Below are 25,509 nucleotides of genomic sequence, written 5' to 3' on the forward strand. Positions count from 1 at the left end.
TGTATCTTGACAAATCTTGTCTATAGGGAGGGCAGACCAGATGGAGACTGAAGTGGTAGCAGGTAAAGAAGCAGCCACTCATATTACTCAGAAAAGGGGGATGCTTAGTATTTTGTGGTTTACACAGTAACTCAGTCTGGGCTTTCACAGAAATATGAAGGGGCTTGTTCTGACTCGCTTCATCCTAGTCTTAGAATGACCTTCTCTGACGCTGGTTTCTCGGAAATTCTTTGTGTCCAGCAGGAGACCAAGATAGCTGGACCTCGGTAACAGCCCTGACACCTACCAGTGTCACCCCAGTTCCCAAATGTCAGGGGCTGCTCCCATCTTTTTCAGATCAAATGGGTTTGTCATATAAAGTCTGTTTTAGAGAAGTATGATTTTTTTGGTCATAAACATTTCAGGTTCTCTATTTAGGTGCTGTTTTTTTCATCTTCAGCTTGGCCATTGTTTGTCTATGATCAGTTTATCTGATCTTGAGTTGCATTCTTCTAGCCTTTAGGAACTTATGTGTTAAGGACCTTTAGGGATTTAGGGACAGTAAGAAGAGCAGGGAGAGGCTCCTCCACATGAAGCAGTGGGCCAGTGGGGAGATTATCAGGAAGAGCAAATGGTGGCCAAGTTCTCAAGTGTAACGGTGGACAAGTGAATGGATGGGCATAAAACACCAGGCCATCTAGGCTTCTTAGCACCCCAGCTAAGCTGCAATGATCCTGAATACCTCTCATACCCAAAACTACCAAAATGAAGGATTTCTACCATTTTATTATATATGTATGTATGTATGTACATATGCATTGCACTTGTTATTGACACGTAAACCTGAAATTACGGGCTGCTAAAATTATGGGCAAAAGCAGAAAATGTTCCAGGAAGTTTTTCTGCTTCATAACTAAGGGGGAGGTGGGCAGGATGAAAACTTGGGAGCAAGCCGGATGGAGCATTTCGTTCCAACACCCATTACCTTGGAAACCTGTCAGAAGTCTCCTGCCAGCTGTGGGTATTCATACATAGAATCATAGGGTTGAGGGCCTGTGACATGTTCATCCTCACGTAAACATGGGACGGAGTCGGGGCACCGGAGGGATGCTTGCCTTTCTCAACAGGCGCTCCCGCAGGGTGGTAGCGACGGAGCCCTCGAGAGGCGTGGGAGAGAAAAACAGAGACTCGCATCTGATGCTCATTTCCCCGGGCAGAGAGGATGGTGCGCCTCTTGCTTCCTGTATCCTTTGTGAGGACTACGCCTCCTGAAAGGTTAAACTACCAGTTAGAATATGAAGTCTTTAAGGGAAACCATTTGCTGTTTCTTTGCCTTCTATTTTAAGGCCTAAAGTCTTGTGATAGCCAATACAGAGCCTCTGGCACTGAAGACCTCATGAACAAAAGTGGGGAACGCCCTTGGTGAGGCCCTTGGTGAGGCCTTCCTTCTCCTGCTGGGGAGGTGAAAGCCTGATTGCTCCTGGTTTTTCTTTTCTCCCCCCCCCCCCCTGAAAAAAATGAGCATTCTAGGAAGAACAGAACTTTCCTCTGATAACTTACAAAACACTTATGTGCTTGGCTCTCCAAGGATTAAAAATTGGACACACAATTCTCATTTATTTCTCAAGCGTCAAGAGAGAATCGTGTCTAAAGGCTCCAGTTCCCTTGCAGGTTACACTGTCTATCTAGCTGAATTAGTATTCAGCACAGCTTTGGGGAAATCTCAGATGATTTGCAGGTTTTCAAATTGTTCAGACTCATAATGAAATGTCAGGCTGAGGAAATCACTGAGCAGATCATGAGCAGGAGCTTTTTGCCCAGATGTCTGTACATTTTGGATCAATTCATCCATCTGCCTTCTGTGATTCATCCATGCTGGACAACCAAGGGCTGCTTGAGAAAGTCACATACACGCTAACTTGGTGCCACTGAAAACTCATGGCCTCCAGCCTTAGCTGGGCCCTCAGCGAGGCCTCTTTCTCCTGCTCCATGTCTTCAGTCGGTTCCGCTCCCCAACTGTCGTCACTGAGCTCACGCTCCCACCCTCCATCTCCTCTCTCGCTCCGCGAAGGGCAGTTCATTATCCATCCATCCCCCCTCCTCCTTTGGATGCAATAGGGTCTGTGTCCCTCCTCCTATTTGGGGTTGTGTTTTGGGTCCTGTACACTTGTACCCCACAAGCACCTCAAACTGGCAATTATTTCTATCCTATAACTTCAGTTTTCTCTTCACTAAAGAGTTCCCTTCAGAATATAAAATATTCTCAAGTCTTTTCCTTTTTTTTTAAATCTTCACCCAAGGATTTTTTTAAATTGATTTTTGGAGAGACAGGAAAGGGGGGGTGGGGAGAGAGAGGGAGAGATTGATTCAAGATCATAGGGGAGGTTTTGGGAGCCAGGCCTGCAGGTAGCACAAATCCTCTGCCCAAGTCCCATTGGCCAGAACAAGTTGCATAGCCCCAGGTCGCTGCAGGGAAGCTATGAGAAGTAGCCTTTCTGTGTGTTCAGGAGGAAAACAAAAGAATAAAGTGAACGGCAAACACCTCTTAGCCCCAGGTATTCTGAGTATTTTGAAAGCTCAGACTCCTCCCCCGCTGTCTCTCAAATACCAGTGGCACCTGGTATGTTGGTAGAGCTGGGAATACACAAATGATACCATCTTCCCAGCTTTGCACTCGCCTCTTTTTTCTCGATTGTGGCTTTTTGCAGCTGCTTCCTATTTTAGTTCAATTCAAAAACATTGAGGATCTACCATGAGCTAATCGCTATCCTAGATTCTGGGGAGTCAGTCACAAACAAGACAGGCTCTGCTCTCAACATGCTCAGTTGAGTACCGACCTGCCAGTCCTACTGTGTTGCGTCCTATCACCAACTCTAAAAAGCTTTCTCCAGCGCCTTTCTCCTCTTAAACTGCTTCTAGGTTCTTCAGAGAAGAGGCACGTTGCCCTCTCCAACCAGCTCTAGGCAACAGCTCTCTACGGGAGCCTCACTCGTTCCTCCAGAGATACTCGGTGTTTTCAGAATCCTTCTACTTACATCCCTAGAATTAATTTTGAGAGATAAGTCTAGTTGGCGTAACTCAGTGCCATACCCCTACGTAACACTAAAGCTCTCTTTAGATCGTGTCCTAAAGTGTGACCAATTCACTGTGTCCCCTGGCGCAAGGGGAGCTCACATACTGTCTGAGCGGGTCTGGCTGTCCTAGGAGATGCATCATGTGCCTCTAGAGGACATTTGATCTTAGGTAGCTAGAAGAATTGGCAGTCGGCCCACGTTCCCCTTCACATGTCCTCCCGTAAAGAAAAGGGGGTCATTATGCAAATTAGGTCCCAGAAACAGCCATTGGTATCCCATGATTTACATGCAAACTGAACTCTATAATAATGTGAGTGTATACAAAATTCAGAAAATTTGTGGGAAAGACCGCCGTGGGCCTGTTAAATATAAGTTTAATTTAACACAGCAAACAAGTATGTTTTTAACCAAGTTTTAGAACATTCAAGATGCCAAGTTTCCCAAGATGAATTCTCTGGAAGAGGGCCTAAACCTTCCTCTCTGATCACTTCCTATCAAATTTGGGAGAGAAAGGTGTTTGTTTTGGTGGGTTCAACTCCACCTCTGTTCATTTTGGTTACAGTAAAAAGTATTAAAATATGTTTTTTTGAGCGAGTGGTTTCTCCTAGTGCTACATTCTCACCACCTCTGAAATGTTGTAAGAGCAGCTTTAGTTGTCAACTAAAACATCAAAGAAGGGGAAAACATATTAATGAACACAATAATTCAAAACCTCTTAAAATGTTACTCCCAAGTGTGGTGGGACTTTCTGCGCACGTCTCTGAGAAATAGGTATTTTGGGTCTTGCTTTTGCCTACACAGGAAACCAATCTCCAAGTAGTTCCTCCTTACAGTTCTTTGAACAAGCTCCCTCCTGGAGAATTCCTAAAGTACCTTACTCAGCAGTAATGGCTACTTAAGTTAAAATTTAAATTAAGTAAGATTAAAAATTCAATTCTTCATTGGCACGAGCCACATTTGAAGTGCTCAGTTGCCACATGTGGCTACTATGAGGGACGCTGCAGACCTAGGACGTTTCCATGGCAGAAAGTTCTGTTGGGTGATGACGTGGGAAGGACAGGTGACAAGTCAACTGGAGCAACTGAGAAGTTAGTAAGTGCCGTGGGGAGGACAGGAGAGCTTGGGGAGGGCAGTGCTGGAGGGATGGAGACGGGTTGTGGAACTAAAGAGGGTGGTCGGGGTAACTGGTTTGGAGAGATGAGATTTAAATAGACTTGGAGGAGGGGAGCACAGCAGCTCGGGGTGACTGGGGAGGAGTGGTCTTCTCTGGTGACAGGAGGGCAGGCAGAGGATGTGGTGCTGGTGCTGGTGAGGAGGTAGAGGGGATGGGAGGCTGTGGAGTCGTCTCATTCGTCGGCACCGTTTCCAGCGGGCCCCTCATTATGAAGGCCTTGCCGGTGTTGTTTCAGATCAAGGTTGACTTTTTTGTTCCTGTAATTTCTGTTTAAGGACCTGTTGATGATTCACTGTTTTAAAAGCATATTCGATACTTACGTTCCGCGTCGTATAGCTCTTTTCATTGCACAATTTCTCCACAAGGAAATCGAAGCAGAGAGAGGCAATATTTCGTCAAGAGATACACAATCAGTAAAGGGTAGAAACAGTTCCGTTGCCATTTCCTTCTGACTCATGATGCCAAACACTCCCACTGGCTGTTTGAATGTGTGTTTCTTGATACAGGACTCTGGGAGTTCGTAAATAAGCACTCAGATTTTTAAAGGCTTGAAGGGATTATTTCAATAAACAAAATTAATAAGAGAACTGGAAAGATGAATGAGAACAAACCAACTCCTCCTTTCTTTGCACACATTTTGTTTTTTAAGTGTGACTGATTTCAGATGCTGAGACCTAGGACACGTTGCGCCCTTTGTCTAATGGAGTCACTTTCTGAATAGTCGCATGATTTCAGCAATAACTTCTGTGCACCCAGATTCCTCGACTGGAGGCTTGAAGGCTTTGGAAAGGGGTGGTAGAATGAGGCCCTGAAGTAAGACCTCATTTGTAAAGTGAGAATAAAATCCGCTTTTGTGTTACTCTTCATAGAGACTTGATGGAAGATCAACTTTAAAACATTGCCTGAAGCATTTTCAACTTCCCAGAATAAAAGGAGTTAAATATAGCCAATCACGTAGTATTTAAATAGCACTTTGCATGCAAAGCTCAGGTCAACTTCCAGCCCACCTAGGGAGAGAGCGGAACTCATAAGTGGATCTGCTCCTCCGCCACATGTCCTTGAGGGCTCGGCCTTGGCCCAGCCTCTCCCACCCATCTTCTCTCCTCCTCCTTGGTGACTCCAACTTCCAGTGCCCAAGGTCATTGCCATTCAACCCATCCATCCGCCTACCTTGGAACTCATCATTCAGAACTGCTCTCCTCCAGACATCTTTTATTAAAGGAAATGCGCCTGTGTAACCACCACCCAAACCAAGAGAAAACATTTCCATTGCTCCAGACAAGTTTCCACACTCTCCTTCCTGGTCACCCCCAAGCCTCACCCCATCTCCGGAGACAACCGCTACTGTGATTTCTACCACCAGGGATTAGTTTTGCCTGTGCTTGAACCTCATATAAATGGAGTAACCCACAGAGTATTGAGTCCGATTTCTTGAGCACTGCATCCTGCTGTTGAGATCCATGCGAATTGTTGCATTTGTCAGTAGTTCAACCTTTTTGATTGCCGAGTATTTTCCATTCTAGGAATATGCCACAATTTCTTTATCCATTTCCTGTTAAATATACATTTAGCTTTTTTTTTTTGGTTCAGTTTTGGGGGCATTTAGACATAAAGCCACTATTACATTCTTATGCAAGATTTTTGTGGCTATATGGTGGGTTTTTTCCCCCTGGGGAGGGAAAATATCCAGGAGTGGGATTGCTGGGTCAGAGGGTGGATGTATACTTGGCTTTGCAAGAAACTGCCAAACTGTTTTGCAAAGTGGATTTAAATTCCCACCAGCAGTGTACGGGAGTTCCGGTGGCTCCACATCCATTTGTGTCCTCACTTGTGTGTCCTCAGTCGTGCTTTTCTCTGACATGTTGCCCTGTTTCATTAGAGCATCTTCTCTTGTCTCCAGTGGAGCAGGACTGCAGTTGCTTCTCGGTCACCTCTGCGCGCCCACAGTCTAGCCTTCCTCGGCACTGGCTCCCTCTCAATCCCTACAGAGCAGGATAAACTGGGACCCAGAGAGGAGCCAGGGACTCTGGGAGTCTGTAGAGACGGCAGAGAGTCCCGACGAAATCGATGCGGCCTGCCTCCTGAATGCGGGGCTCCTGCGGCCATTTGTTACAGTCCCCGGGAAAGGATTTTACCAGATTCAAAGCAGCTAGGCATACCAGTTACTGGATTTCTTTGCCAGCCTAAAAACACTGCTATTTGCAGCCTTTTGGAAGCTGGTAAGTGAGCCGTTGATCTTACCTGGAGAGCACTGCAGGGCCTTCTGTCCTGTCTTAGGTCCCCATATCCTCCGGCCCAGCTGGTCTCCTTGGTGTTCCCCGGGCATGCCCTGTTTACATCCCCTGGGGGCCTTGCCCACAGCCTGGGGAGAGCTGACTGGGAAGCCTTCTGGTTAGCCCTCTCAGAACCCAGGTCTCCAAGGCCTGGCACAAATGCCAGGATCTCTAGGAAGCTTCCTCCGATGCCTCATCCTTCAGTTACTGTCCTATCCTATGAGTCACTGCAGCCTTCCCAGGGCAGGACGAGGGCCCCCCTCCAGGCTGCCGGGGCTTCTAGCTGCTGGGGCACCCCAGGGCAGAAGTGAGCTAGCTCCCCAAAGGCCGAGCGTACCTCATGTCCGTGGCCACGTTGCGGAGGGCCGGGTGAAGCAGATTGAAAACCGCGTGGGAAATGAGGAGAGAAAGATGCAGGAAAGGAAGCTCACCCGAGAGGTTCGGCTCTAATGGGAGGAGATCGAGCAGTCGCTAGGAAGCAGTATGGGGTAAAAGAATGTTTTGTTCTTGTTTTTTTAAGATGGGATAAACATAAACAGGATTTTAATGTATTTTAGAATGAGGGAGGTGAATAAATAAAACTTGTGAGAAGCAATCGCAAGAAATAAAGCAAATAACATGGGAGAACAGAGCCCCTGTATCTGACTGATAAAGAAAAACTCCTCTGACGGTGGGCTTAATCCCCACTTTCCAAAAGGATTCGCAAGCCCGGCCCAACGAGGCAGAAGCAGGTCCTAGAAGAGTCCACTGCCAGCTGAGGGTGGCCTTGGACTAGTTATTTCTCTATCATGCCCACCTCTAAATTCTCGTGCAGTGTAATAAGACACAGAGACTGCACGGAACAGTGCCTGGCACGCAGTGGGCAGGCGCTTTCTATGTTATAGATGTTAGCTGTAACCATCTACTGAGGCTGAAAGCTCCAGGGAGATAACTTACCCAGCATCTTCTCCCCCGGGCTGCTGAAGATACTGAAAACCACGTCCTTGGGCCCTTGCCTTTGAACTTGTTGAAAATCAGACCTGGCCTCTGGAGCTGGGCCTGTTCTGTGCAGAAACGAGGTCTGTAGTGCCCGCCTTTATCAGGGGCAGCACATGTGAAATCCCTTTGGGGTCCCTGCCCTGCTTGTTTCCAAAGCCTTCCCTCTGGTTTTCTAATGAGATTTCCCTGTTCGGGAGGGGTGCCAAACGCCGGGGATTTCACAATACCCCCAGCCCCCTGGCACCAGGTTGGTGTACCTGCGGCGGCGGAGACTTGAATCGTCCCTTTGAAGGGGCCTCGCTCGCGCTGTCGGGCTGTGAAATCGTGGGCATGCAGGTGGAGCTGGAAGTGTGGGAGGTGAAGAGTGGGGGGTATCTTTCAAAGTAGCTGGCACGTGGCTGGTGACCCACGAGTGCTGGCTTCCTTTCTTGAAGGTGCCGGGACGAGACTGCGTCTCATGTGGCATCGCACCGTGGCGGAAGCCACGTGGGATTTGGGGAGCAGCTGTCTGAACCGGGGCTACTCACGTATCTTCCGGAGCCTTTTTCCCCACCTGTGAACAAAGCCAGAGTGTTTTAGGGGTCGAATGAGACCACGTATGTGGAAGCGCCTGGCGTGTAGTAGGTAGTCCCTGTTTTTACTACCAGGCGGCCAGGCTTAGTCTCGCAGATCCGATAGCATTTCTTCACGTCGGGTCAATACAGCAAGTATTTGGTGACACCTCCTCTCAGTGCGTTGAACCCACTGCATAGAAGCCACACCAGCACCCTGTCCTGTTAGACACCAGCCGCTGTGTGTGCGGCTGGACGGGCGTCGCTGCAGTTGTCAGTATGAAAGGACAAAAGGACTTGCTCCTTCTTTCTACAGTAAATGTGCGCAGGCCGTCTCTTTCCCTGGCTGGGCCTTTGCAGTCTCCTTTAAAAACGTCGCTCTCCTCTTGTTTCCTCCCTCTGACCTGCCTCTCCTCCCCGCTCCGGGCCTCCGAAGCGCCGTCTCCCATCTCGTTTCCCCGTATTGTTTGCTTAATGGGCGCAGCATTAGCATCGCCAGTTTGAAATGCACAGAGCGCTCTGAAATTGGATTTCTTCCTCCACAGTTTCCACCCCCCACTCCTTGTTTGCAGCTTTCTCCCTCTTTTTCATTCTGCAACACAACTGAAATTTGCTGAACCAGAAAGGGGAGGAAGGAGGTATGCAAGGGGAGGCAATCTGCCTTCTGATTGTCCCCGGGAGAGCTTATTAACCACCTGACCTGCTCCCTGGAAGAGACCAAGTGCTCTAAATACTCCCCCTGCGCCTTCCGTCTCCACAAAAGCCCAGGGTCCTAAGTCTGCAGTGCGGGCGGGAACCTAATCACGGAGATGATCGCTGTTGGCTGCACCCAGCTGTTGTGTTTGTAATCAGAAGCTATGTCGGCGGGTGTGAGTCCCAGTCTGCTCCTGACTCAAACCATTGAAGGCTCCCGACCTGAAGCAGCTTCACTCCAGCTAGTGGGCCTGCGTCGCTCAGCTTTGCTGTGAGCAGGATGCCTGGGGATCTGGCGAGGACTCCAGGGCACCCTGACCAACGCGCAGACATCGGCCACGCTGTAGGAATGAACATCCTCGGCTGACACGGCCTCATGCTCCTGCAGCTGGACTTCGGGCAGGGTCCGAAAGCTCCGTGCCGTTTCTGAATGTGTTCTCTTTGACTAGTCGATCAGGACCTGACTTCTGCAGCCTCCCTTTGGCGTTCGATGAGAAGAAATTGGTTTTCTTCGGGGCAGGGGCAGGCTGTGTGTATTCGGTGAGTGCGGGGTGTGCTGAGCTGCGTATCGGTGTGTGTTCATCCCCCCCACCGCCTGCTTCATTGTTGTTCTGGTCCCCAGCCGGGCCAGCTTTCTGGTCCCCTCTCAGCCAGCTCCAGGAACTTATGCCTGAACCTCTCTGCCACAGTACCCCGAGGAAACGCAGTTGCCGCTTTAGAAATCAAGTTTACTAGAGATTAAGCAACATGGTGATAATTGGCTTTTTAAAATGCTTGAAGAAATTCCAAGTGAAAAGCAAGGGACACATTGCAAAAGAGGAATAGAAATTAGGCAATAAAGGCAAGGACCCTAGAAGGAGAGAGTAAAATAACAAAGAAACGTGGCTGAGGTTGACAGGAAATAAATCGGAAGGGAAAAGGGGTCAAGGGAGAAGCAGAAGAGAAAAGAAATGATACCGACTTGAGTAACGGACTCGATGAAGGAAATCGAAAAAGTGAAACCCAAAGTGGGAATTATGGAGAAAAAAAAAATCAGAGCCATCCAGGGCTGGAGAACTACAGGTTATTGGTGGCCTGGGAGGCGTGGAGACGATCCCTAATGCCTGAGGACTGTCTGACGGTCCAGGAGACTGTCCCTGCATTTCCTAATTAAGACTCTGAAATAAGGGCCAGCTAGACACATTACTGGGCCTGGCCAGCCAATAATGGCAGCTGAATTCACTGATGCATATTTAAACTGGATTTTCTAACCAAGGTCTTGAACAAACAGCCACCAGATGTAACAGAATAAGGTCTTCAGTGGTGAGTGTTTCTAGAGGGAGAGTCTGAAAACCCTTCCCGTTGCTTTTTCCTAAGTTTTTAGTCACTTGTGGTTTTCAGCCCTGGCTAGTGTGTTAGCGACTGTTTCGTGGCTGGACAGTGTGAATCCTCCTAATATTTACTTTCAACATTATGCAGGGCAGGAGAGTAGCTGACGCCTGTGGTGGGGGCGAAGTCCCTTGGCAGGAACATTAACTCTTATTGGCAACAAAGGGACCTTTGAGCACCTCGGGCCCTGATGGGACCACCAGAGACCCTCCCCAAAGCTGGGAAATCCAGAGCGGTTCTCAGCTGGCCAAACTTGGAAAACCGGAGTTGTCAGAGGAAGGTAGAGATGGCAGGAGGCCTAAGAGAAATCTCAGGAAGGTGTCATTTGGTCTGTGGCCTCAGGCCCAGGGTCTGGAAACTTGGCATCACCCCCTGGGCTTGCTGGGGCTCCTGTGCTGGCAACTGGATGCTGCTGAGTCTAGGAATTGATAGTCACCAGTAGCTGGTGGAGAGTTTTCCATGTTGAGCAAGTGCCTTTTGTTATACTTGGAGCTAAAAGGCCTCTTTGTTTACGTGTTTCTTGAACTGAGTGATAGATTACACTATTTTTACCAATGAGTGGGAAGTGTAGCAATAATCATCCAGACTTATTTATATTTGTCAATGGACTGTTCTTTCACATACACACTTTGATATTTTAATACAGTTAGGATTCGTGTTTTGTGTTTTTTTTTTTTTAATCACAAGGCCCTACTGTGCTCTTGCTGCTAAGAAGCTAGACAGCCTTCCTGTCCCTGTCCCTGTCCCTGTCCCCAGCTCCCCTGTCCCTTTTCCAGATGAGGATCGTTACCTCCACGCTTGCAGACCTATGCTTAGTGGTCAGTTCATGCAACACGTATCATTCAGCATCCTGGTTTGCCTGGGAGTGTTCTGGTATCAGCACTGAAAGTCCAGCATTCCAGGAAAGCCCTCAGTCTCAGGCAAACCAGGACAGCTGGTCACCCTGTCATGTACTGTGTTCTGATAGAGCTAAAAGAGACCCTAGGAATCAGGATGATTCCATTTCTTTCCGGTCGTTTTAAAGTGCCACTTAAAAATAAGGAGTCCTCTTTATCAATTTATTTTCCTTCTGCTGCACATGTTCTCTGGCTTGGAGGAGATAATTAAGTACTATGATTAAAGATGAAATCGTCACACTGCATTAAAGAATAAAATTAAACAAAAGATATTGCAATATGCCAATGAAAGTTTATAATCCAGATTGGGATTTGAATGTTATATAGTCAAAATACAAAAATGAATCAAAATCATTCATCTGTATCTGGATACTATTTGGTACATCAAAGAGATAGTTTATAAAATGGTATCATTTCAGGAAGTTTAGAGAATAAAATCCAGTGGACATACCATCATTCTATCTAGTTACGCCTTTTTTTTTCAGGGAAGTGTTCAATGTTCAAAATAATTTGAAGGGATAGATGACCAGCCTGGAGGCCAGCAGATGATGGTTCTAGTTCTGGCTCAGTCACTAACAGATCATTGACCCCAGACAAGTCATTCAGACTCTCCAGGTCCTAGTAGCATTTCCTTCTCGGAAAGTGAGAATACTATATAGGTAAGAATTTCCCATGGGACAGTTAGCAGAGGAGAAGTGCTAGAAGACGGGAGACTCATGCTATAGTCTTCACATTGCATTGGCAACCATGTGGCCTCAAACAAGTGAGTTAACCTCTCAGTTTCCTCAAATATAAAATGGAAAGTCAGAGGGAGAGAGAGAGAATTCATCCTAAATTCATCATACCCTGCTGTGCTCATCCATTCACATTTACGCTCTCTGATCCCCCTCATGCTACAACAGAGTTGAATAGTTGTGTTTCAGTGGAGACTGTAGGACCCACCAACTCTAAAATATTTAGTCTCTAGCCCTTTACAAAATACTTCACCGACCCTAATCTAGCAGAAAGGTTGCAATATGGGTGTTCCAAGGTCCAGGATTTTCTTGGGTTCTATGTCACACTGTATGATCTCCAGCAAATGATTTACTCTCTGGTTCTCTGGGTCTCATACTCTAATAAGAGAGGAATACAAACCCAGCCTCTATTTCCTCACAGAAGTAGTGGTGAGATACATGAGAAAACGAAAGCATTCATCTTTTCTGAAGGGAAGACGGTTTACATTCAGATTCTTATTCTTGAGGCGAACGCTGTTAGAGGTTTCGGGAATGATGACCAGGGTGTTATTACTCTGTGATATTAGTTCTCTCACGCACTTTGGGGGGGGGGGGGTTCTTAGATCAGTCCTAGCACCAGACCCCTGCACCGTGGTACGTCAGAAGCTAAAGCAATCTAATTGAATCACAGTATCCAGTCAGGAGAGTGAGTTTTCATTGCTTCTTGATCTCTTTATCCTCTGAAAACTATCATTAAACATTTACAAGACATGAGTTTCAGATCATGCCAGCATCTCTGCTGGGGTCACCTGACAGCTGGCCCTTCTAATCCAGGCCCAAGAGAGAGAGGCCTTCAGGAACACGAGGGGGGCTACTCCCCAGACAGAAGAATAGTGGCAGGGGTGGCACCCTGGCTGGTTTGCAGAACAAATACCAAAGATATTTGTTTATGTTAGAACTTGATTTCTTATTTGAGTCTTGGATGCACGACTGATACCCAGGCTGGTTCAGCACATACACAAGTGATCAACGAACCTTTGCCCAACACATGTAAATATTGGAACCTTCTGTTCCCAAGAACTCCCTTGGAGCTCCAGGGAGGATCTCCCTGAAGGAGCAGCTCTTTCATGTTTGAGAGCAGCCATCTAAAGAGGCCAACCCCAGTCTTTGGAAGTAACATTGGCCCATGTGCAGCCCATTTACAGATCCTACATATAAAACTCTGGATTTATGGCAGAGATAAATTAGTGGGCAATCATTTGCTCTATAAAAGGAGTCTTCATTTTACAAGCAGATTTACTGCCGTGTTCCTTTACTGATCTGTTGCCACCAGCACAGTTCCAATAAAATTGCCTCGTCAGAAATGCAGCACACATATGCCTTTTCATTGCTAACCTGGATGGAAGGAAAGAACAGAGCGCACTTATATCCCCTTAGATCTTAGGACGTGGCTTTTGTCAAGGTCTTTTGTTGTCAGGCTTGGAGCCCAATGTTACTTGTTACTTATGATTGACTGGGAGAGACGGGATGCATGAGTCTTTAGATATTACAATAATGAAACGGTATTATGTGATTTTGTTAACAAACTCTGATTATCTGCACAAGGTGTCCAACAAATGAAGGATCAGTTGTACAGGAGTAAGCTAACTGGCCTTTTGAGGATGAGTCATAATAATGTTAACAATAGCTACCATGTTGAGTATTATCATGTACCAAGAGCATTCTAACGCATTAGCTCATTAAAGCTCAAACAAACCTAAAAGCTAGGTATGACTGGGATCCTTCCTATGTTATGAATGAGAAAGAAAATTAAGGCACAGAGAAGTAAAATATCCTTCCCCATGCCACAAGCTGATACCTGCAGAGTCAGGATTCAAACTCAGAGAGGCTGGCTCTAGAATTTGTGCTATTAACCACTGTGCTGTACTGACAAGTAAAGCAATTGTCAGGGGCTGAACTATAGAGCAAGAACACCATATGGCACATTTTTTATCTTCTAGAAGTTAATAAGAATATCCGCTTCAGGCCATAAGAGGGACTCTCTTGTTAGACTTGTTGTTTACCATGAAAAAAAACACAACTAGAAAACTAGACAAAATATATCAAACAACTAATTTATCCACTGGACAACAGAAAGGTGAGGACTGTGACCCCTGAGGTAAAGAAACCAAAAGATGAACCTTATGATAGCCCCTGTTTTCTGCCTAGAGGAACATTTCAGGTCAGGGAACAGGTAAAGGAAACCCAAGCATAGCATAGTAGTCTTGCTCAATTGTAGATTCACAGAGTAGAGTTCAGGGAGTCTGATGCAGCTGTGTTTTATAGGATGAGTAAGAGAAAGAAAGGGGTTACACAGAAAAAGAACTCCAGACATCTGTATAAGGGGTCCCCTCAGATCTTTTGCTGCATACTAAGCTCAGCATGTATGGGGTAAAATTCCATAAGACTCAGCAAAGACCAGCCATCAGGGAGTTGGAGGCTGAACAGAGTCCACAGGGCTAGGAAAATTTTGAATTCTGGTCAGCCAAAACAGTACAAATTTGAGTATGTGATGTATTCAATAGAGACCACCGAAGGGCCTCTCTGCTTTAACTCTTCTTTAACTGTAGGGCTAAACTAGCCCCTAGAATCAAGACAACTCTAGACTCATCTCAGCAAAACTTAAAGACAAGCCTTGAAAAGATCAAGCACATCTCTAACTGCAAAAACAGCAGTCAACATTCTTTAAAGACAAGAAAATCTAGACAACAGTGTAAAATTTACAAGGCCTACAATCCAATGAAAAATTTACTAGACATATGAAGAAGCCAGACAGTGTGACCCATATCAAGGAGAATTCTCAGTCGAGTGAAACAGACCCAGGAATGATAGTGATAATAAAATTGGCAGACAAGAAATATAAACAGCTATTATAAATATATTCAAGGATTTAAAGGAAATAAAAGACATACTGAAGACAGAGGAAAAAAAGACTTATGATCACTGATTTCTTTGGTATATTAATTTCTCAGAAAGAGAATGTATGACATCTTTGAAATACTCAAACAAAAACCTACCAACCTAGAATTCTATAACTAGAAATAATATCCTTCAAAAACTTGGATGAAATTATTAAATTTTTAGACAAAATTTGGTGAGCAACTTCTTTCCCAGAACATCTTTGCCTCAAGAAATGTTAAAGGAAATATATCAAACCAAAATAAAATGATGCCAAGTAGAAATTCAGATCTGCACCGAAAAGAAATATGTGTAAATCAATGAATATGTGAGTAAATGGAAAAGTTCTGTTTTGTTCTTAAAATAGCTTGAAAAGGATAATTGTTTAAAGCAAAAATAGTAACAATATGTGTGGGGTTTATAAAATGAGACCGTAAAATGCATGAGAGCAATAGCACAAAGGACAGGAGAGAAGAAATGTAGGCATACTGCTATAAGATTATACCAAGCTAAAATGCATATTGTAAATGCTAGAACAACCACTAAAAAAAAAAAAAAGGAGGTATAACTAATAAGCCAAAGAGGAGATAAAATGGCTGTGGTTATGGTTATGATTTTGTAACCCTTTTCTTCATTACATGATATTAAATGATATTTCTTTGTACACAACCAATACTTCAGAGACAGGAAGTAGGAGTGCCCTTTCCCAGGCTCTGTACCATGTCCCATGCAGAACATTCCCTAACACGCTCATGTAAATCATCTTTACTCCATTCAAATCAGAAACTCGAGGAGCCTCATCTGTGGAGTCCCAAGCAGTTCTGGATGTGGTCTTTTATCTTCCAGTCAACCTCATTTCAACACAGATGCACTGTACTGGATCGGAAACTTCCATGAAATTCCATGAGGGCAGAGCTGTAAATTAAGCCCAGCATTGTTCGCCCAAGGCCTAGCTAGCTACTTGGCTCTCAGTAGGAGCTCAGTAGATATCAGATGAGTGAATGCGGTCTCCTTTCCAAAAGGCCTGTGTACCCATCGTGTTTGAAAGGATCCCTAGTGGCTGCCTTGCTGTGCAGCAGTGAGGGCAAGGTTAATACCCTGTAAAAGCTGTGACCATCCCGAGTAGTCTCTGACCTATTGAAAGCAACAGGAAGATTCTTTCTCAGCCATGTGAAGTTAAACAAGCAATAATTCATGCTTCCCGTTCCATGTCCTTCGTAATGAGGTCTTCTTGCTGGTTTAACTAGTTGGTAAAGGACAGCATACTTTCCATCCCACCTTTTGCCAAGAATTCTAAAGCCTTTAAGAAAAATAACTCAGGAGGTGGAACAGCAGGGCTCCCGGTGTTTATAAACTCTGCACTGGAAACTATTTCAGAGTCTGTAGCAGAGAATCTCAAGCACCATTTATTTTACCCCATAATTCTGTAGGTTGAGTATAAATGATGGGACAGCTAATGACATGTTGCCCCACAAAGGAGCATTAGCTTCCTTTATCATGAGCCTTTTTTTTTTTAAAAAAAAAGAACACACAGAAATGTGTAAATTGCAGTTTATCTAACCACAGAAGCATTTAATCAAATGCACTGTAATTATATTTTGGGTGGCTACTGAGAATAATCACTGTTTCCTCATTACAAGGATTGTCCTAAAAATTACATTAATGAGGGTCAACCATAATAGTCTTGGGTATTTAGCAACGTTTAAATGTTTAATTTGCATCTCAGCCTTGTCAATTCCTTACACATGGATTGCCACGAGCCAGGATCTTCTCATGAGCATTGTATTGAAAGGATATTTCTTGAACTGATGTTTTCGTTTAAGTGAAATGTGTTTGCATTAAAAACATATTCATTTCCCAGGCTCCTTCTTATATATTTGTTTTCCTTGTTTTGGAGTTCACCAAGCTTTTCATGTTTAGCTCCTTTTTCCTCCTGCTGCAGAATGATTTTTAGAAGGTTATATTTTAGAAGTTTTGTGTAAAAAAAAAAAATTGCATCCCTTTAGCAGTCAGTTGCAGAGGATGCATTTAGCTGCCCAAATGGGAACCTGCCAGGTGACTAAGAAAGAAAAAGGCTATTTGCATAAGTAAAATGAAAGCATATTAGGATAACTGAGCCAGCATTCACCAAATGTTTACCACTGTCCGCATCTCACTTTGCTCCACCTTCGAGGAGAAGGGTTCGAGGCAAGGGTTCCTCACCACTTGTCCATTTTCCTTGTAATCTTTCCTCGGAAGCCGAGCTGGAGAAAACGTCACTGAAATTCTGCAGCATTAGCCAAGGAGCTTGTCATCTTTTTGTAACCGAATGCTTCATGCAGAAGCGTGGACACACTTATTTTGGATAAATCCATGCTGTCTGACACATAAACAAATACAGGGAACAGACAGGACCCCGGGGGCTCTCAGTCCCAGATCAGTTTTCTTCATTGCCCTGACCTGCCTCTACGTGGATTCACAGGACACCATAGCCCTGGTTTCTGGACATGACACATGCTACTCATTAGAACTTAAGTTTTATTTTTAATACTGCATCTTTTCAGATGGGATTTTTTTTAGTAGTAAAATTTCTTCAGTATATTTATTTCCTATTTTCTGTGGTATAGCTTCTTGTGACCATGAAACGATGGTGTCCAGAAATGAAAAAGGCCCATCTCGGTGCATACTCTTCAACTGAAAATGACCCCCAGAGGCATTTTGTGAAGGGCTTAGCTGCCCACCTTTGGATGACGTATAATTATTGGGTATACCCTCTCCAAATAGTCTCATTTCAATATGTAACCCGGTGTGGCTTCGTCGGCTGTGAATTTACACAGGATCCCTTCAAGGGGACAGTTTTAATCAGTTTTATACCTATTGGGGGCATAATGGAGACCCAGGTGTGACTGGAAGAGCCTTTGCAGGTTCTCAGGACCATGCAAAAGATACGCATTCTCAGGGGGACCTCTGGGGAGAGATACACCTATTGTTTCTGTCCTTTGTCTCATTGCCAGCTGTTTTTCTATCCACAGCAAAGCATTCCCTTCAATCCCACAGCAACTCAACCGTTTTGACTGTCAGTATAGTTTAATCAGAGTTTCTTTGAATAGGTAAGGTACCTTCCTTCTCCTTGCTTACATTTTTCATTTACCTTTTTAAATATTATAAAGATTGGAAAAACAAGCCAAGGCTTTCTCTTACAAAAGCCATGATTACTTTCCCCCTAAAACTATGTGCTTCGGTGCTTAATAATCAGCCGTAGATTCTGTAAGTCCGTTCGCCCGGACATGTGGAAGGGAGAATCACTAGTGACCTCTCTCATGCATGAACTTATCCCTACCAACCTGTTGGCCAACAAAACCATCATCCTTTAACAGTGGGTGACAAAGTTGGGACTCCGGCTCTACCATGTCACCCAGGCATTTCTGCAGCACTCCTGCCAACCAGCCTGGCAGAATTATCACTGTACAGCTTGGGAAGTGGGCATAGACTGTCCTGCCCACGCACTATGTCCAGCTCGTCCATTCCTTTGTCTGTTGGCTAAAAGGATGGGAGGTTTACGCCCACTAACGCCTGCCTCCCGCGGCCCACTCACGTAGCGATTAATTAGCCTTGCTGCTGCCGTGTACTTCTCCAGCTGCACGGGAGGGTGGGTCATTGTCGCAGAGTTTAGGCACTTGAGGCGCGTGTGAGCTGGAGGCCCTCCGGGTATGTTGGCGTTGACCTAAACTGTGTAGGCAAAATTATCCCAGCAACTGCTCCAAGTTTTCCAACGAGACGGAGGGTTCCGGGGCTCGGTGGCATGCCTGAGACTTGTCAGCACAGGCTTGGAGAGTCTTGGGTGGGTTGAGAGCTTAGAAATTAAAATTATAATACTTTACATGGAGTTTTCATCAGGGGTGTTTTCCATTTCCTTTCCTGTCCTGTCCTTTGTTTTACTGCCTTTTCCTTTCCCTCTTTTAAGCGGCTTTCTCTTCTGGAGAGCTCTGGGTTATGAAGCTATTCATTAAGTCTTCTCACTCTAATTTTCAATGAGATTTAGTACGGTAGGGATAAAACCGCCCCTTATGAAAAGAGAGATTAAATGTCTACAAATTCTGGGAATTGGTTTTCTAATTGTCTTGGTAATGCTGTTTTTTATTTGATAATGTTGCTGAAAGAAATAGTAATTTTAATTAAATTTTAAATGTATTTTTAGATTTTATAGGTTCTAGGGAGACCACGTTTTCTTGCAGGGTATAAGTTAAGACCATCATGTTCTTCTCTAACTCTGTAATTATTGTGATTAGGGGAATGTCTGTAATACATTCTATTGCAATTAAACCGCATACCCCAGACTGCTCAGGATGTGTTTATAGAGAAGTGGATTTTCCACAGCTGCTTCCTGGGAGTGCGTTCTCTCTGCAACTTTGCAGCATCCAATGTATGCACCGAAATAACAGGCTTGAGTGTAAACTTTCAAAGCTTTCAGATGTCTTCCAGAAACTTCACATAACACAAATTGCTTAATTTGTGTACATGAAGACCCACTGATTATATGAACGGGTCAGCCCACGATAGCGGGGCGCTGTGAGGATCTTTTGTGTATTACCCCCCCCTCCAGGCATTGGCAGGTATTCAGTCTTGTGCCCATATCCCGCCCAGACCAGTCGTTACTGAGATCTCTCTGTGAAGACTGGAATCTGCTGAGAACAGTATGGGGCATGTTGGATATTTCTTACAATATTCTTTGGACCACCGTCACCCAGTCACACAGCTGGAAAATATTTTCTGAGATGAATGTTTACAAAAAAGATTTAGAGAGGAGAGGGAAGAAGGGAAAGAGAAATAATCCAAACCCGGGTGGAAGTGGGGTCACAGAGAACAGACCTCACAGCCCAGCTGCCCCGTCTTTGAGAACAGTCGTCAGAACCTTGATTCGTTAAATTAGAATTTTAAGTCCTTCAAGTTGTATTTAATTGATCACCCTCATGGTTCTATAACATCCATAATAAAGTAACTGAGTGCCTGCTAAGCATCTTGAAAGTTGGGTATCATTAGCCCTATTTCACGAGCAAGGAAACTAAGGCTAAATGCCTTTTCCATAAATTGCCCAGCGTCACCCAGTTACTTAGCAGAAGAGTTTGAACTGGAACCCAGGCCTATGTGATTCTAACCCCTGTGTCCTCTGGGCTGCATCTCCTTGCCTAGGTCCCACTTCTCCTTGGCTGACAAACTAAGGATATGTCTTCGCATCCTTAAATTCTAAGCCTCCCTTAGAAATATCTGCCCCGATAATGCTGTAGTTTGTTTCCAGGCTCCTTGCCAGCTTTCTGTTTCTAAGATGCATTTGATAATTCCCTGTTCAGAGCTCACACACCTGTCAAAAGACACCGCAGTTCATCCCCAGGGACAGTCAGCGTCCTCCACCCTGGATGCCAGGTGCTGTCAGAAGCTGGGACGCAGGCGCCCCCTGGGCACTGGTCTTCTGCATCGGTGGCTGTCACTGATGAAGTGTCCCTTGGAATGGCGCAGACAGAGCTGCGAAGCAGCCAGCAGGCCCACCCGCGTATCTCCTGTGGTTATCAGCGTTCTCATTGGTGGTATCGGATTTTCTGGAATTTTTTAGCTTTGCAGCATGTTCATGGGAACTTAGATGATCCCTGAGGAAATGCCTTTCTTCAGTCGCTAGTTCTAAAGGGAGGCAGCCAAATTCCCACTCATCTGGCAGCCCAGTTCTTTCAGCCGGGGACAGAAAGGGAATTTCGGAGGCCTGAAGGGGGCAGGCACAAACATTTCCTGCCTCTGTTTTTTCAATATAGAACTTGGAGCCTTTTCTGTCAGCCAACAGGCAGGTCCTTAAGAAGCAGGGAAGGGGAGGAAACCAGCCCCCTGCGAGCCACACGCTGTCTGTTGGAATTAAAGGTCCTTCCTGTCTTGTGACCCCCACAGTTCTGACTCGTCTCCCATCCACCCTCCGTGACTTCCATTCTTAGGACTCCTCGACTCTGCCCTTAATTTGTGCATGAATTTTACATCCACCTGATAGTCTCTGGGATCCAGGAAGCATATGCTCCACACCAGCTTCAACTCTTTCTGAAACATCATGGTTTTTGGTTTAAATGCTTCCAGCTACCACCGGAGTCAGCCCCCAGATTTATCTCTCCTGGGCGTGCTGTGAGTTCATGCCACGAATGAAGAGGGTGACTACATATTAATAAAGATGTTCGATTTACCAGCAAGATGTAATTCTAAATATGTGTGCTCCTAATAGCATTACTTTGAAATGTGTAAAAAAGCAATTGTCGGAACTATAAGAACAATTATCACATCGAAAATCACAGAAGGACATTTTCACACATCTCTCTCAAAAGTGATAGATCAAATAGACAATAAATCAGTAAGGAGTTAAAAGATTTGAAGGACACAATTAACAAGCTTGATCTAGTGGATATATGCCGTACACTGAAAACACATTCTTTTCAACACATGGGACATTTATAAAAATGGATCATACAATAGCCCAAAGAGAAAAATCTCAGCAAAATTCAAAGAATCTAGATCATACAGCCCACATTCCCTAACAGTTAAATTGGAAATCAATAATGAAAAAATAACTAAGGACACCTCATACTTTTGAAAATTAAAAAACATTCTAACACGTGAATCAAAGGAAAAAATCAAACAGAATTAGTAAAATTTAGAACTGAATAATCATGAAAATAATCACCTGAACTGGGGGGTATAGATAGTAAACAGTATCAGAGGGAAGACAGTAGCCTTACTTCTTATGCTAGAGATGAAGCAAGTCTGTAAAATAATAGACTGAGCATTCGACTCAGGACATTAGAAGGAGAAAGGTAAATAAACCCAAAGAAAGAAGAAGGAAGGAAACAATAGAAATAAGAGTAGAAATCAATGATAGAAAAACTATATAATAGAAAGTATTAAAAAAAAACCCACCAAAATTGTCTTGTTGTTTTTTGTTCAAAAGACTAACACAACTGACAAGCTGCTGGCAAGATTGATGAACAAAGAGAGAAGACACCAATAACCAATATTAGGAATGCAAAGATGGCATCACTGTCAATGCTGCAGACGTGTTTAAAGACAAACACGGTATTATTGGCCACTTTATGATGATTATTTTGAATAGTTGGTCAAAGCTCATACATTCCTAGAAACATGTAACTCCCAAAATGAATTCAAGAAGAAATACAAAACATGAATCACCCAATAATCAAGAAAGAGAGTGAATCATAGTTAAAATGTTTACCACAAAGGAAACATCAGACTGAGATGGATTTGTAAGGAGTTCTACAAAATAACCAAGATATGAATCATCCTAATCTCACACAAACTATTCCAGAGTGTAGGGAAATAAAGGAACAGGAGCCATCTCATGAATCAGATATTTGATGCTAAAAACGAATAGCTACAAAAGAAATTGCAAATTTTTTTTAAAAAGTGTAATTTACAATTGGCAAAAAGAAGTAGAGACCGTGGAAGAAAGAACACTGACAAAAGGTATGCAGAACTCGATACGAAGCTTTAGAGACATTGTAGAAGACTTAAACAGAAATACCATTCTCATGAGGAAGAACACAGTATCCGAATCAAAGATGGTAATTTCCCCCAAATTGATATATATAAGATAGACACAGTTCCCATCAAAATTCAAAAATGTTTTTTAATATTTTTAAATGATTCTAAACATTATCTGGAAGAGCAAATGGTCAAGAATAGAATGACACTTCTGAAGAAGAAAGAGAAGAAACTAAGGGAACACGGCTGCCGGAAAGCAAGGACTAGAAAGCAACAGTAATGAGAGTGCTCTGGCGTTGCCTCAGGGAAAGACTAATGGGCCAGTGGACCAAAATTAGAAAGCCCCAAAATACACCCATACATATAAGGAAACTTGATATATTGCAAAACTGATACTGCAGATCAGTGGAGAAAAAAGATGTACTAAGTCAGGAAATTCTGCTGGGACAAATGAAAAATAAAGCCTACTCTATGCAAAAAGTCAATTCCAATTTTAAATGAAGAACTTAAAAATGAAAAACAAAACCTTTAAAAGTTTTAGTACATCAGAGAATATGTTTATGATCTTAGGGTAAGGAGGATTTCTTAAACAAGATGTAAAAAGTAAAAATCATGAAGGGGAAGATTCATAAATTTGACTACATTAAAAGTAAGGACATTGATTCACTAAAACACATCTATTCACCAAACAGAGTAAAAAGAGCCACAAACTGGGAAATTGTGTATATAAATTTAATACTAACAAAAGATTAGTATCTAAAATACTGAAGGTCAAGAACTCCTACAAATCAACAAGACAAATGAATCAATTGAAAAATGGGCAAAGGCACAAGCAGTTCACAAAAGAGAAAACCTAATTGACCCAAAAATATATATTTTAAAACATACCCAATCTCATTAATAATTTTAAAAATTAAAGCCACAATAAGATGATATTTCACACAGATTAGCAAAAATAGTCAATAATACCATGTGCTAGAGAAGATGTGAAGCAAGGGCAAGACTCATATATTGACAGTGAAAGTATAAATCTCAAGGAAGGGGGGCTGGGGGTGGACATGGGCTCATAAAATAGGCTTCAAAGTCACTGGTAATATGTTCCTTGCATTGAATTATGATATATGTGTACTTTTAATATTGTCTATCTTTATAATACACATTTATGTTCTCTACAATCTTATGTATGTGTGGTATATTTCACAATAAAGCAGTAAGCAAACAAACAAACAAGGCCAGAGACTGAAGAACTACACTTGGAAGCCATAAAATGGACCCAGTGGGTTCAGAAGGATGAATGTGAGATCGCAAAGATGCGTTGAGACTAATCCATGGCTGAAACGAGAAAAAGGCTTCTCTAGAGTGAGAAAAATCTTTCAGATGGGACCGAGACTCCTGCTGGTGCTATTGGAGGCTACCAGGGAATTCCATGAGAACTAAATTAATGATTTGAGAAGGAAAGCTTGAGTAAAGGAGTGTTGACCTTCTTTTGTATCCAAGAAGGTACATAATTTGCACTCTTGCAGATACAAAAAAGATACTATCTTTTTATAAATATGAAGACATTGGTATCAGTTACCTAAACATATAAAGGATTATTTTTCCTCACTTAGCAGGAAGTCCAGAAGTAGGACGTGCAGTGCTTGTCCCTTGAGTTAGCAATGTTTTCTAAATCCAGGCTCCTCTGGCTTTCCACTCTGCCATTTTTAGTGTGTGGGCTTTTTGTCTCAGATAGCTTCAAACTCCTCATCTACTTTTAATGCATCATTAGGGCGTTTGCCTGACTCCTTTGTCAATAAAGACTTTCCTAGAACTTTCCTATGGCCTTCCGCTCCCATCCTAGTAGCCAGAGTGGTGTCACACAGCCATTTCTAGCTGCAAGAGAGTCTGGGAAAGTGTTTTGCCATTGTGGCCTATAGAGCAGGAGCAGGCAAGAATGAAGCAAAAAGGACTGGCAGTGGTTTCTAAGCAGCAATTCAGCAGCTTTTGTCAAAATCCTTCCCTAAGAATTCTTCCTCTTTTCTCCCCAGGAGCCAGTCTACGTGATGACTTAGGTAAATACTTCGCCTTCCATCACTCACATGGAGACACCATGAGTGCCATGGATCCAAAGCAGATGAACGTCGCTGCCGCTGTTTGGGCTGTTGTCTCTTACGTCGTTGCAGACATGGAAGAAATGCTGCCCAGATCCTAGCAAGAAAAAGAAAGGGAGTATTTTTGCCCTTTCTAGCCAGGAACCCTGGGTCTTCAGCTTTCGGAAGCCCCTCTTCACCTAATAATTTCATCTGGTTCATTTTCAAAAAACACACTTTTTCATACTATCATTATCTTTTCTGATACTTTCCACATTCTCTGTTTCTAAAGGATCCCCCCCCCAAAAAAAATCAACATATATTAGGGATCACGGTGGGGGCATTTCTTTATACCACCTGTAAAAAATATTGTTTCTGTTTTGAAAGTAGAATACTGGATAGATATTTGGAAAAACTCTGATTTTTACAAGTGTATATATGAACATTAAATCAAATACAGCAACATTAATTTTTTTGTTATTTATTGAAGGATTAGAGGAATACACAATTGTAGTATGGTCTTAATTGAATGTATGGAGTCATTTTACTTTCTAATTTTTATTTAAGGTATGGATTTTTTTAATTAAGAGAAAAAAATGTCATCATTTAGGGAAAAAGTCAAGTATATATAATCCCATTACCTTATTAAAGATGACTACTATCTTACATTTGTGTTTTATATATTTCACACACTATTTTTTATGAAGCTGGGGCTTATTCACATTTGATGATAAAAGTATTGAGGCTCAGAGAGGCTAAATAATATTCACAGGGCCCTATGCAGCAAAAATATTGATTGAAATCCACTCTGGGAACAATCTCCACTATTCTTTCACACACAATGCCCAATAGTCAATAAAAATTATAAGACACACCAAAGAATGCAAATAAATAAGTAAATAAATTCATTATCAAGAGTTAAAGCAAGTAAGAGCACTAGACTAAGAGATAACCCAGATGTTGGAACTATCAGAGTGGGACTTTAACATAACTATGATTAATATGTTAAAGATCTAGTGGGAAAAGTGGACAACATACATGAACAGGAAAATATTATTTAACAGAGAGAAAAAACTTTAAAATAGAGTCAAATGCAAATACTGAAACAAAAAATGCAACATCACAGATGAAGAACTTCCTTGTTGGCTTATCAGCAGACCGGAAAAGACTGAGAAAAAAAAATTGATGAACTTGAAAATAGGTCAACAAAATTTATACAAACTAAAACACCACGAGAAAAAAGAAAGTGAAGGAAAACAAACACCAGAACGGATCATCCAAGACTAGCTAATGTGTATGTT

General features: G+C 43.3%; 1 protein-coding gene across 4 annotated transcripts in view; it reads left to right on the forward strand.

Moving 5' to 3' along the window:
- Positions 1-24,677, forward strand: part of CPQ (carboxypeptidase Q) — a 202,093-nt gene extending 177,416 nt beyond the window's left edge. For all 4 annotated transcript variants that reach the window (XM_087825150.1, XM_016198465.2, XM_087825152.1 and 1 more), the window contains exon 8: positions 24,167-24,677. In XM_087825150.1, coding sequence (XP_087681276.1) covers positions 24,167-24,330 — 164 coding nt within the window. In that variant the 3' untranslated portion in view covers positions 24,331-24,677. The remainder of the gene's footprint in view (positions 1-24,166) is intronic.
- The last annotated feature ends 832 nt before the right edge of the window (positions 24,678-25,509 follow it).

The sequence above is a fragment of the Miniopterus natalensis genome, chromosome 16 (assembly GCF_054644295.1).
Source record: "Miniopterus natalensis isolate mMinNat1 chromosome 16, mMinNat1.hap1, whole genome shotgun sequence".
In the NCBI taxonomy this organism is placed as follows: domain Eukaryota; kingdom Metazoa; phylum Chordata; class Mammalia; order Chiroptera; family Miniopteridae; genus Miniopterus; species Miniopterus natalensis.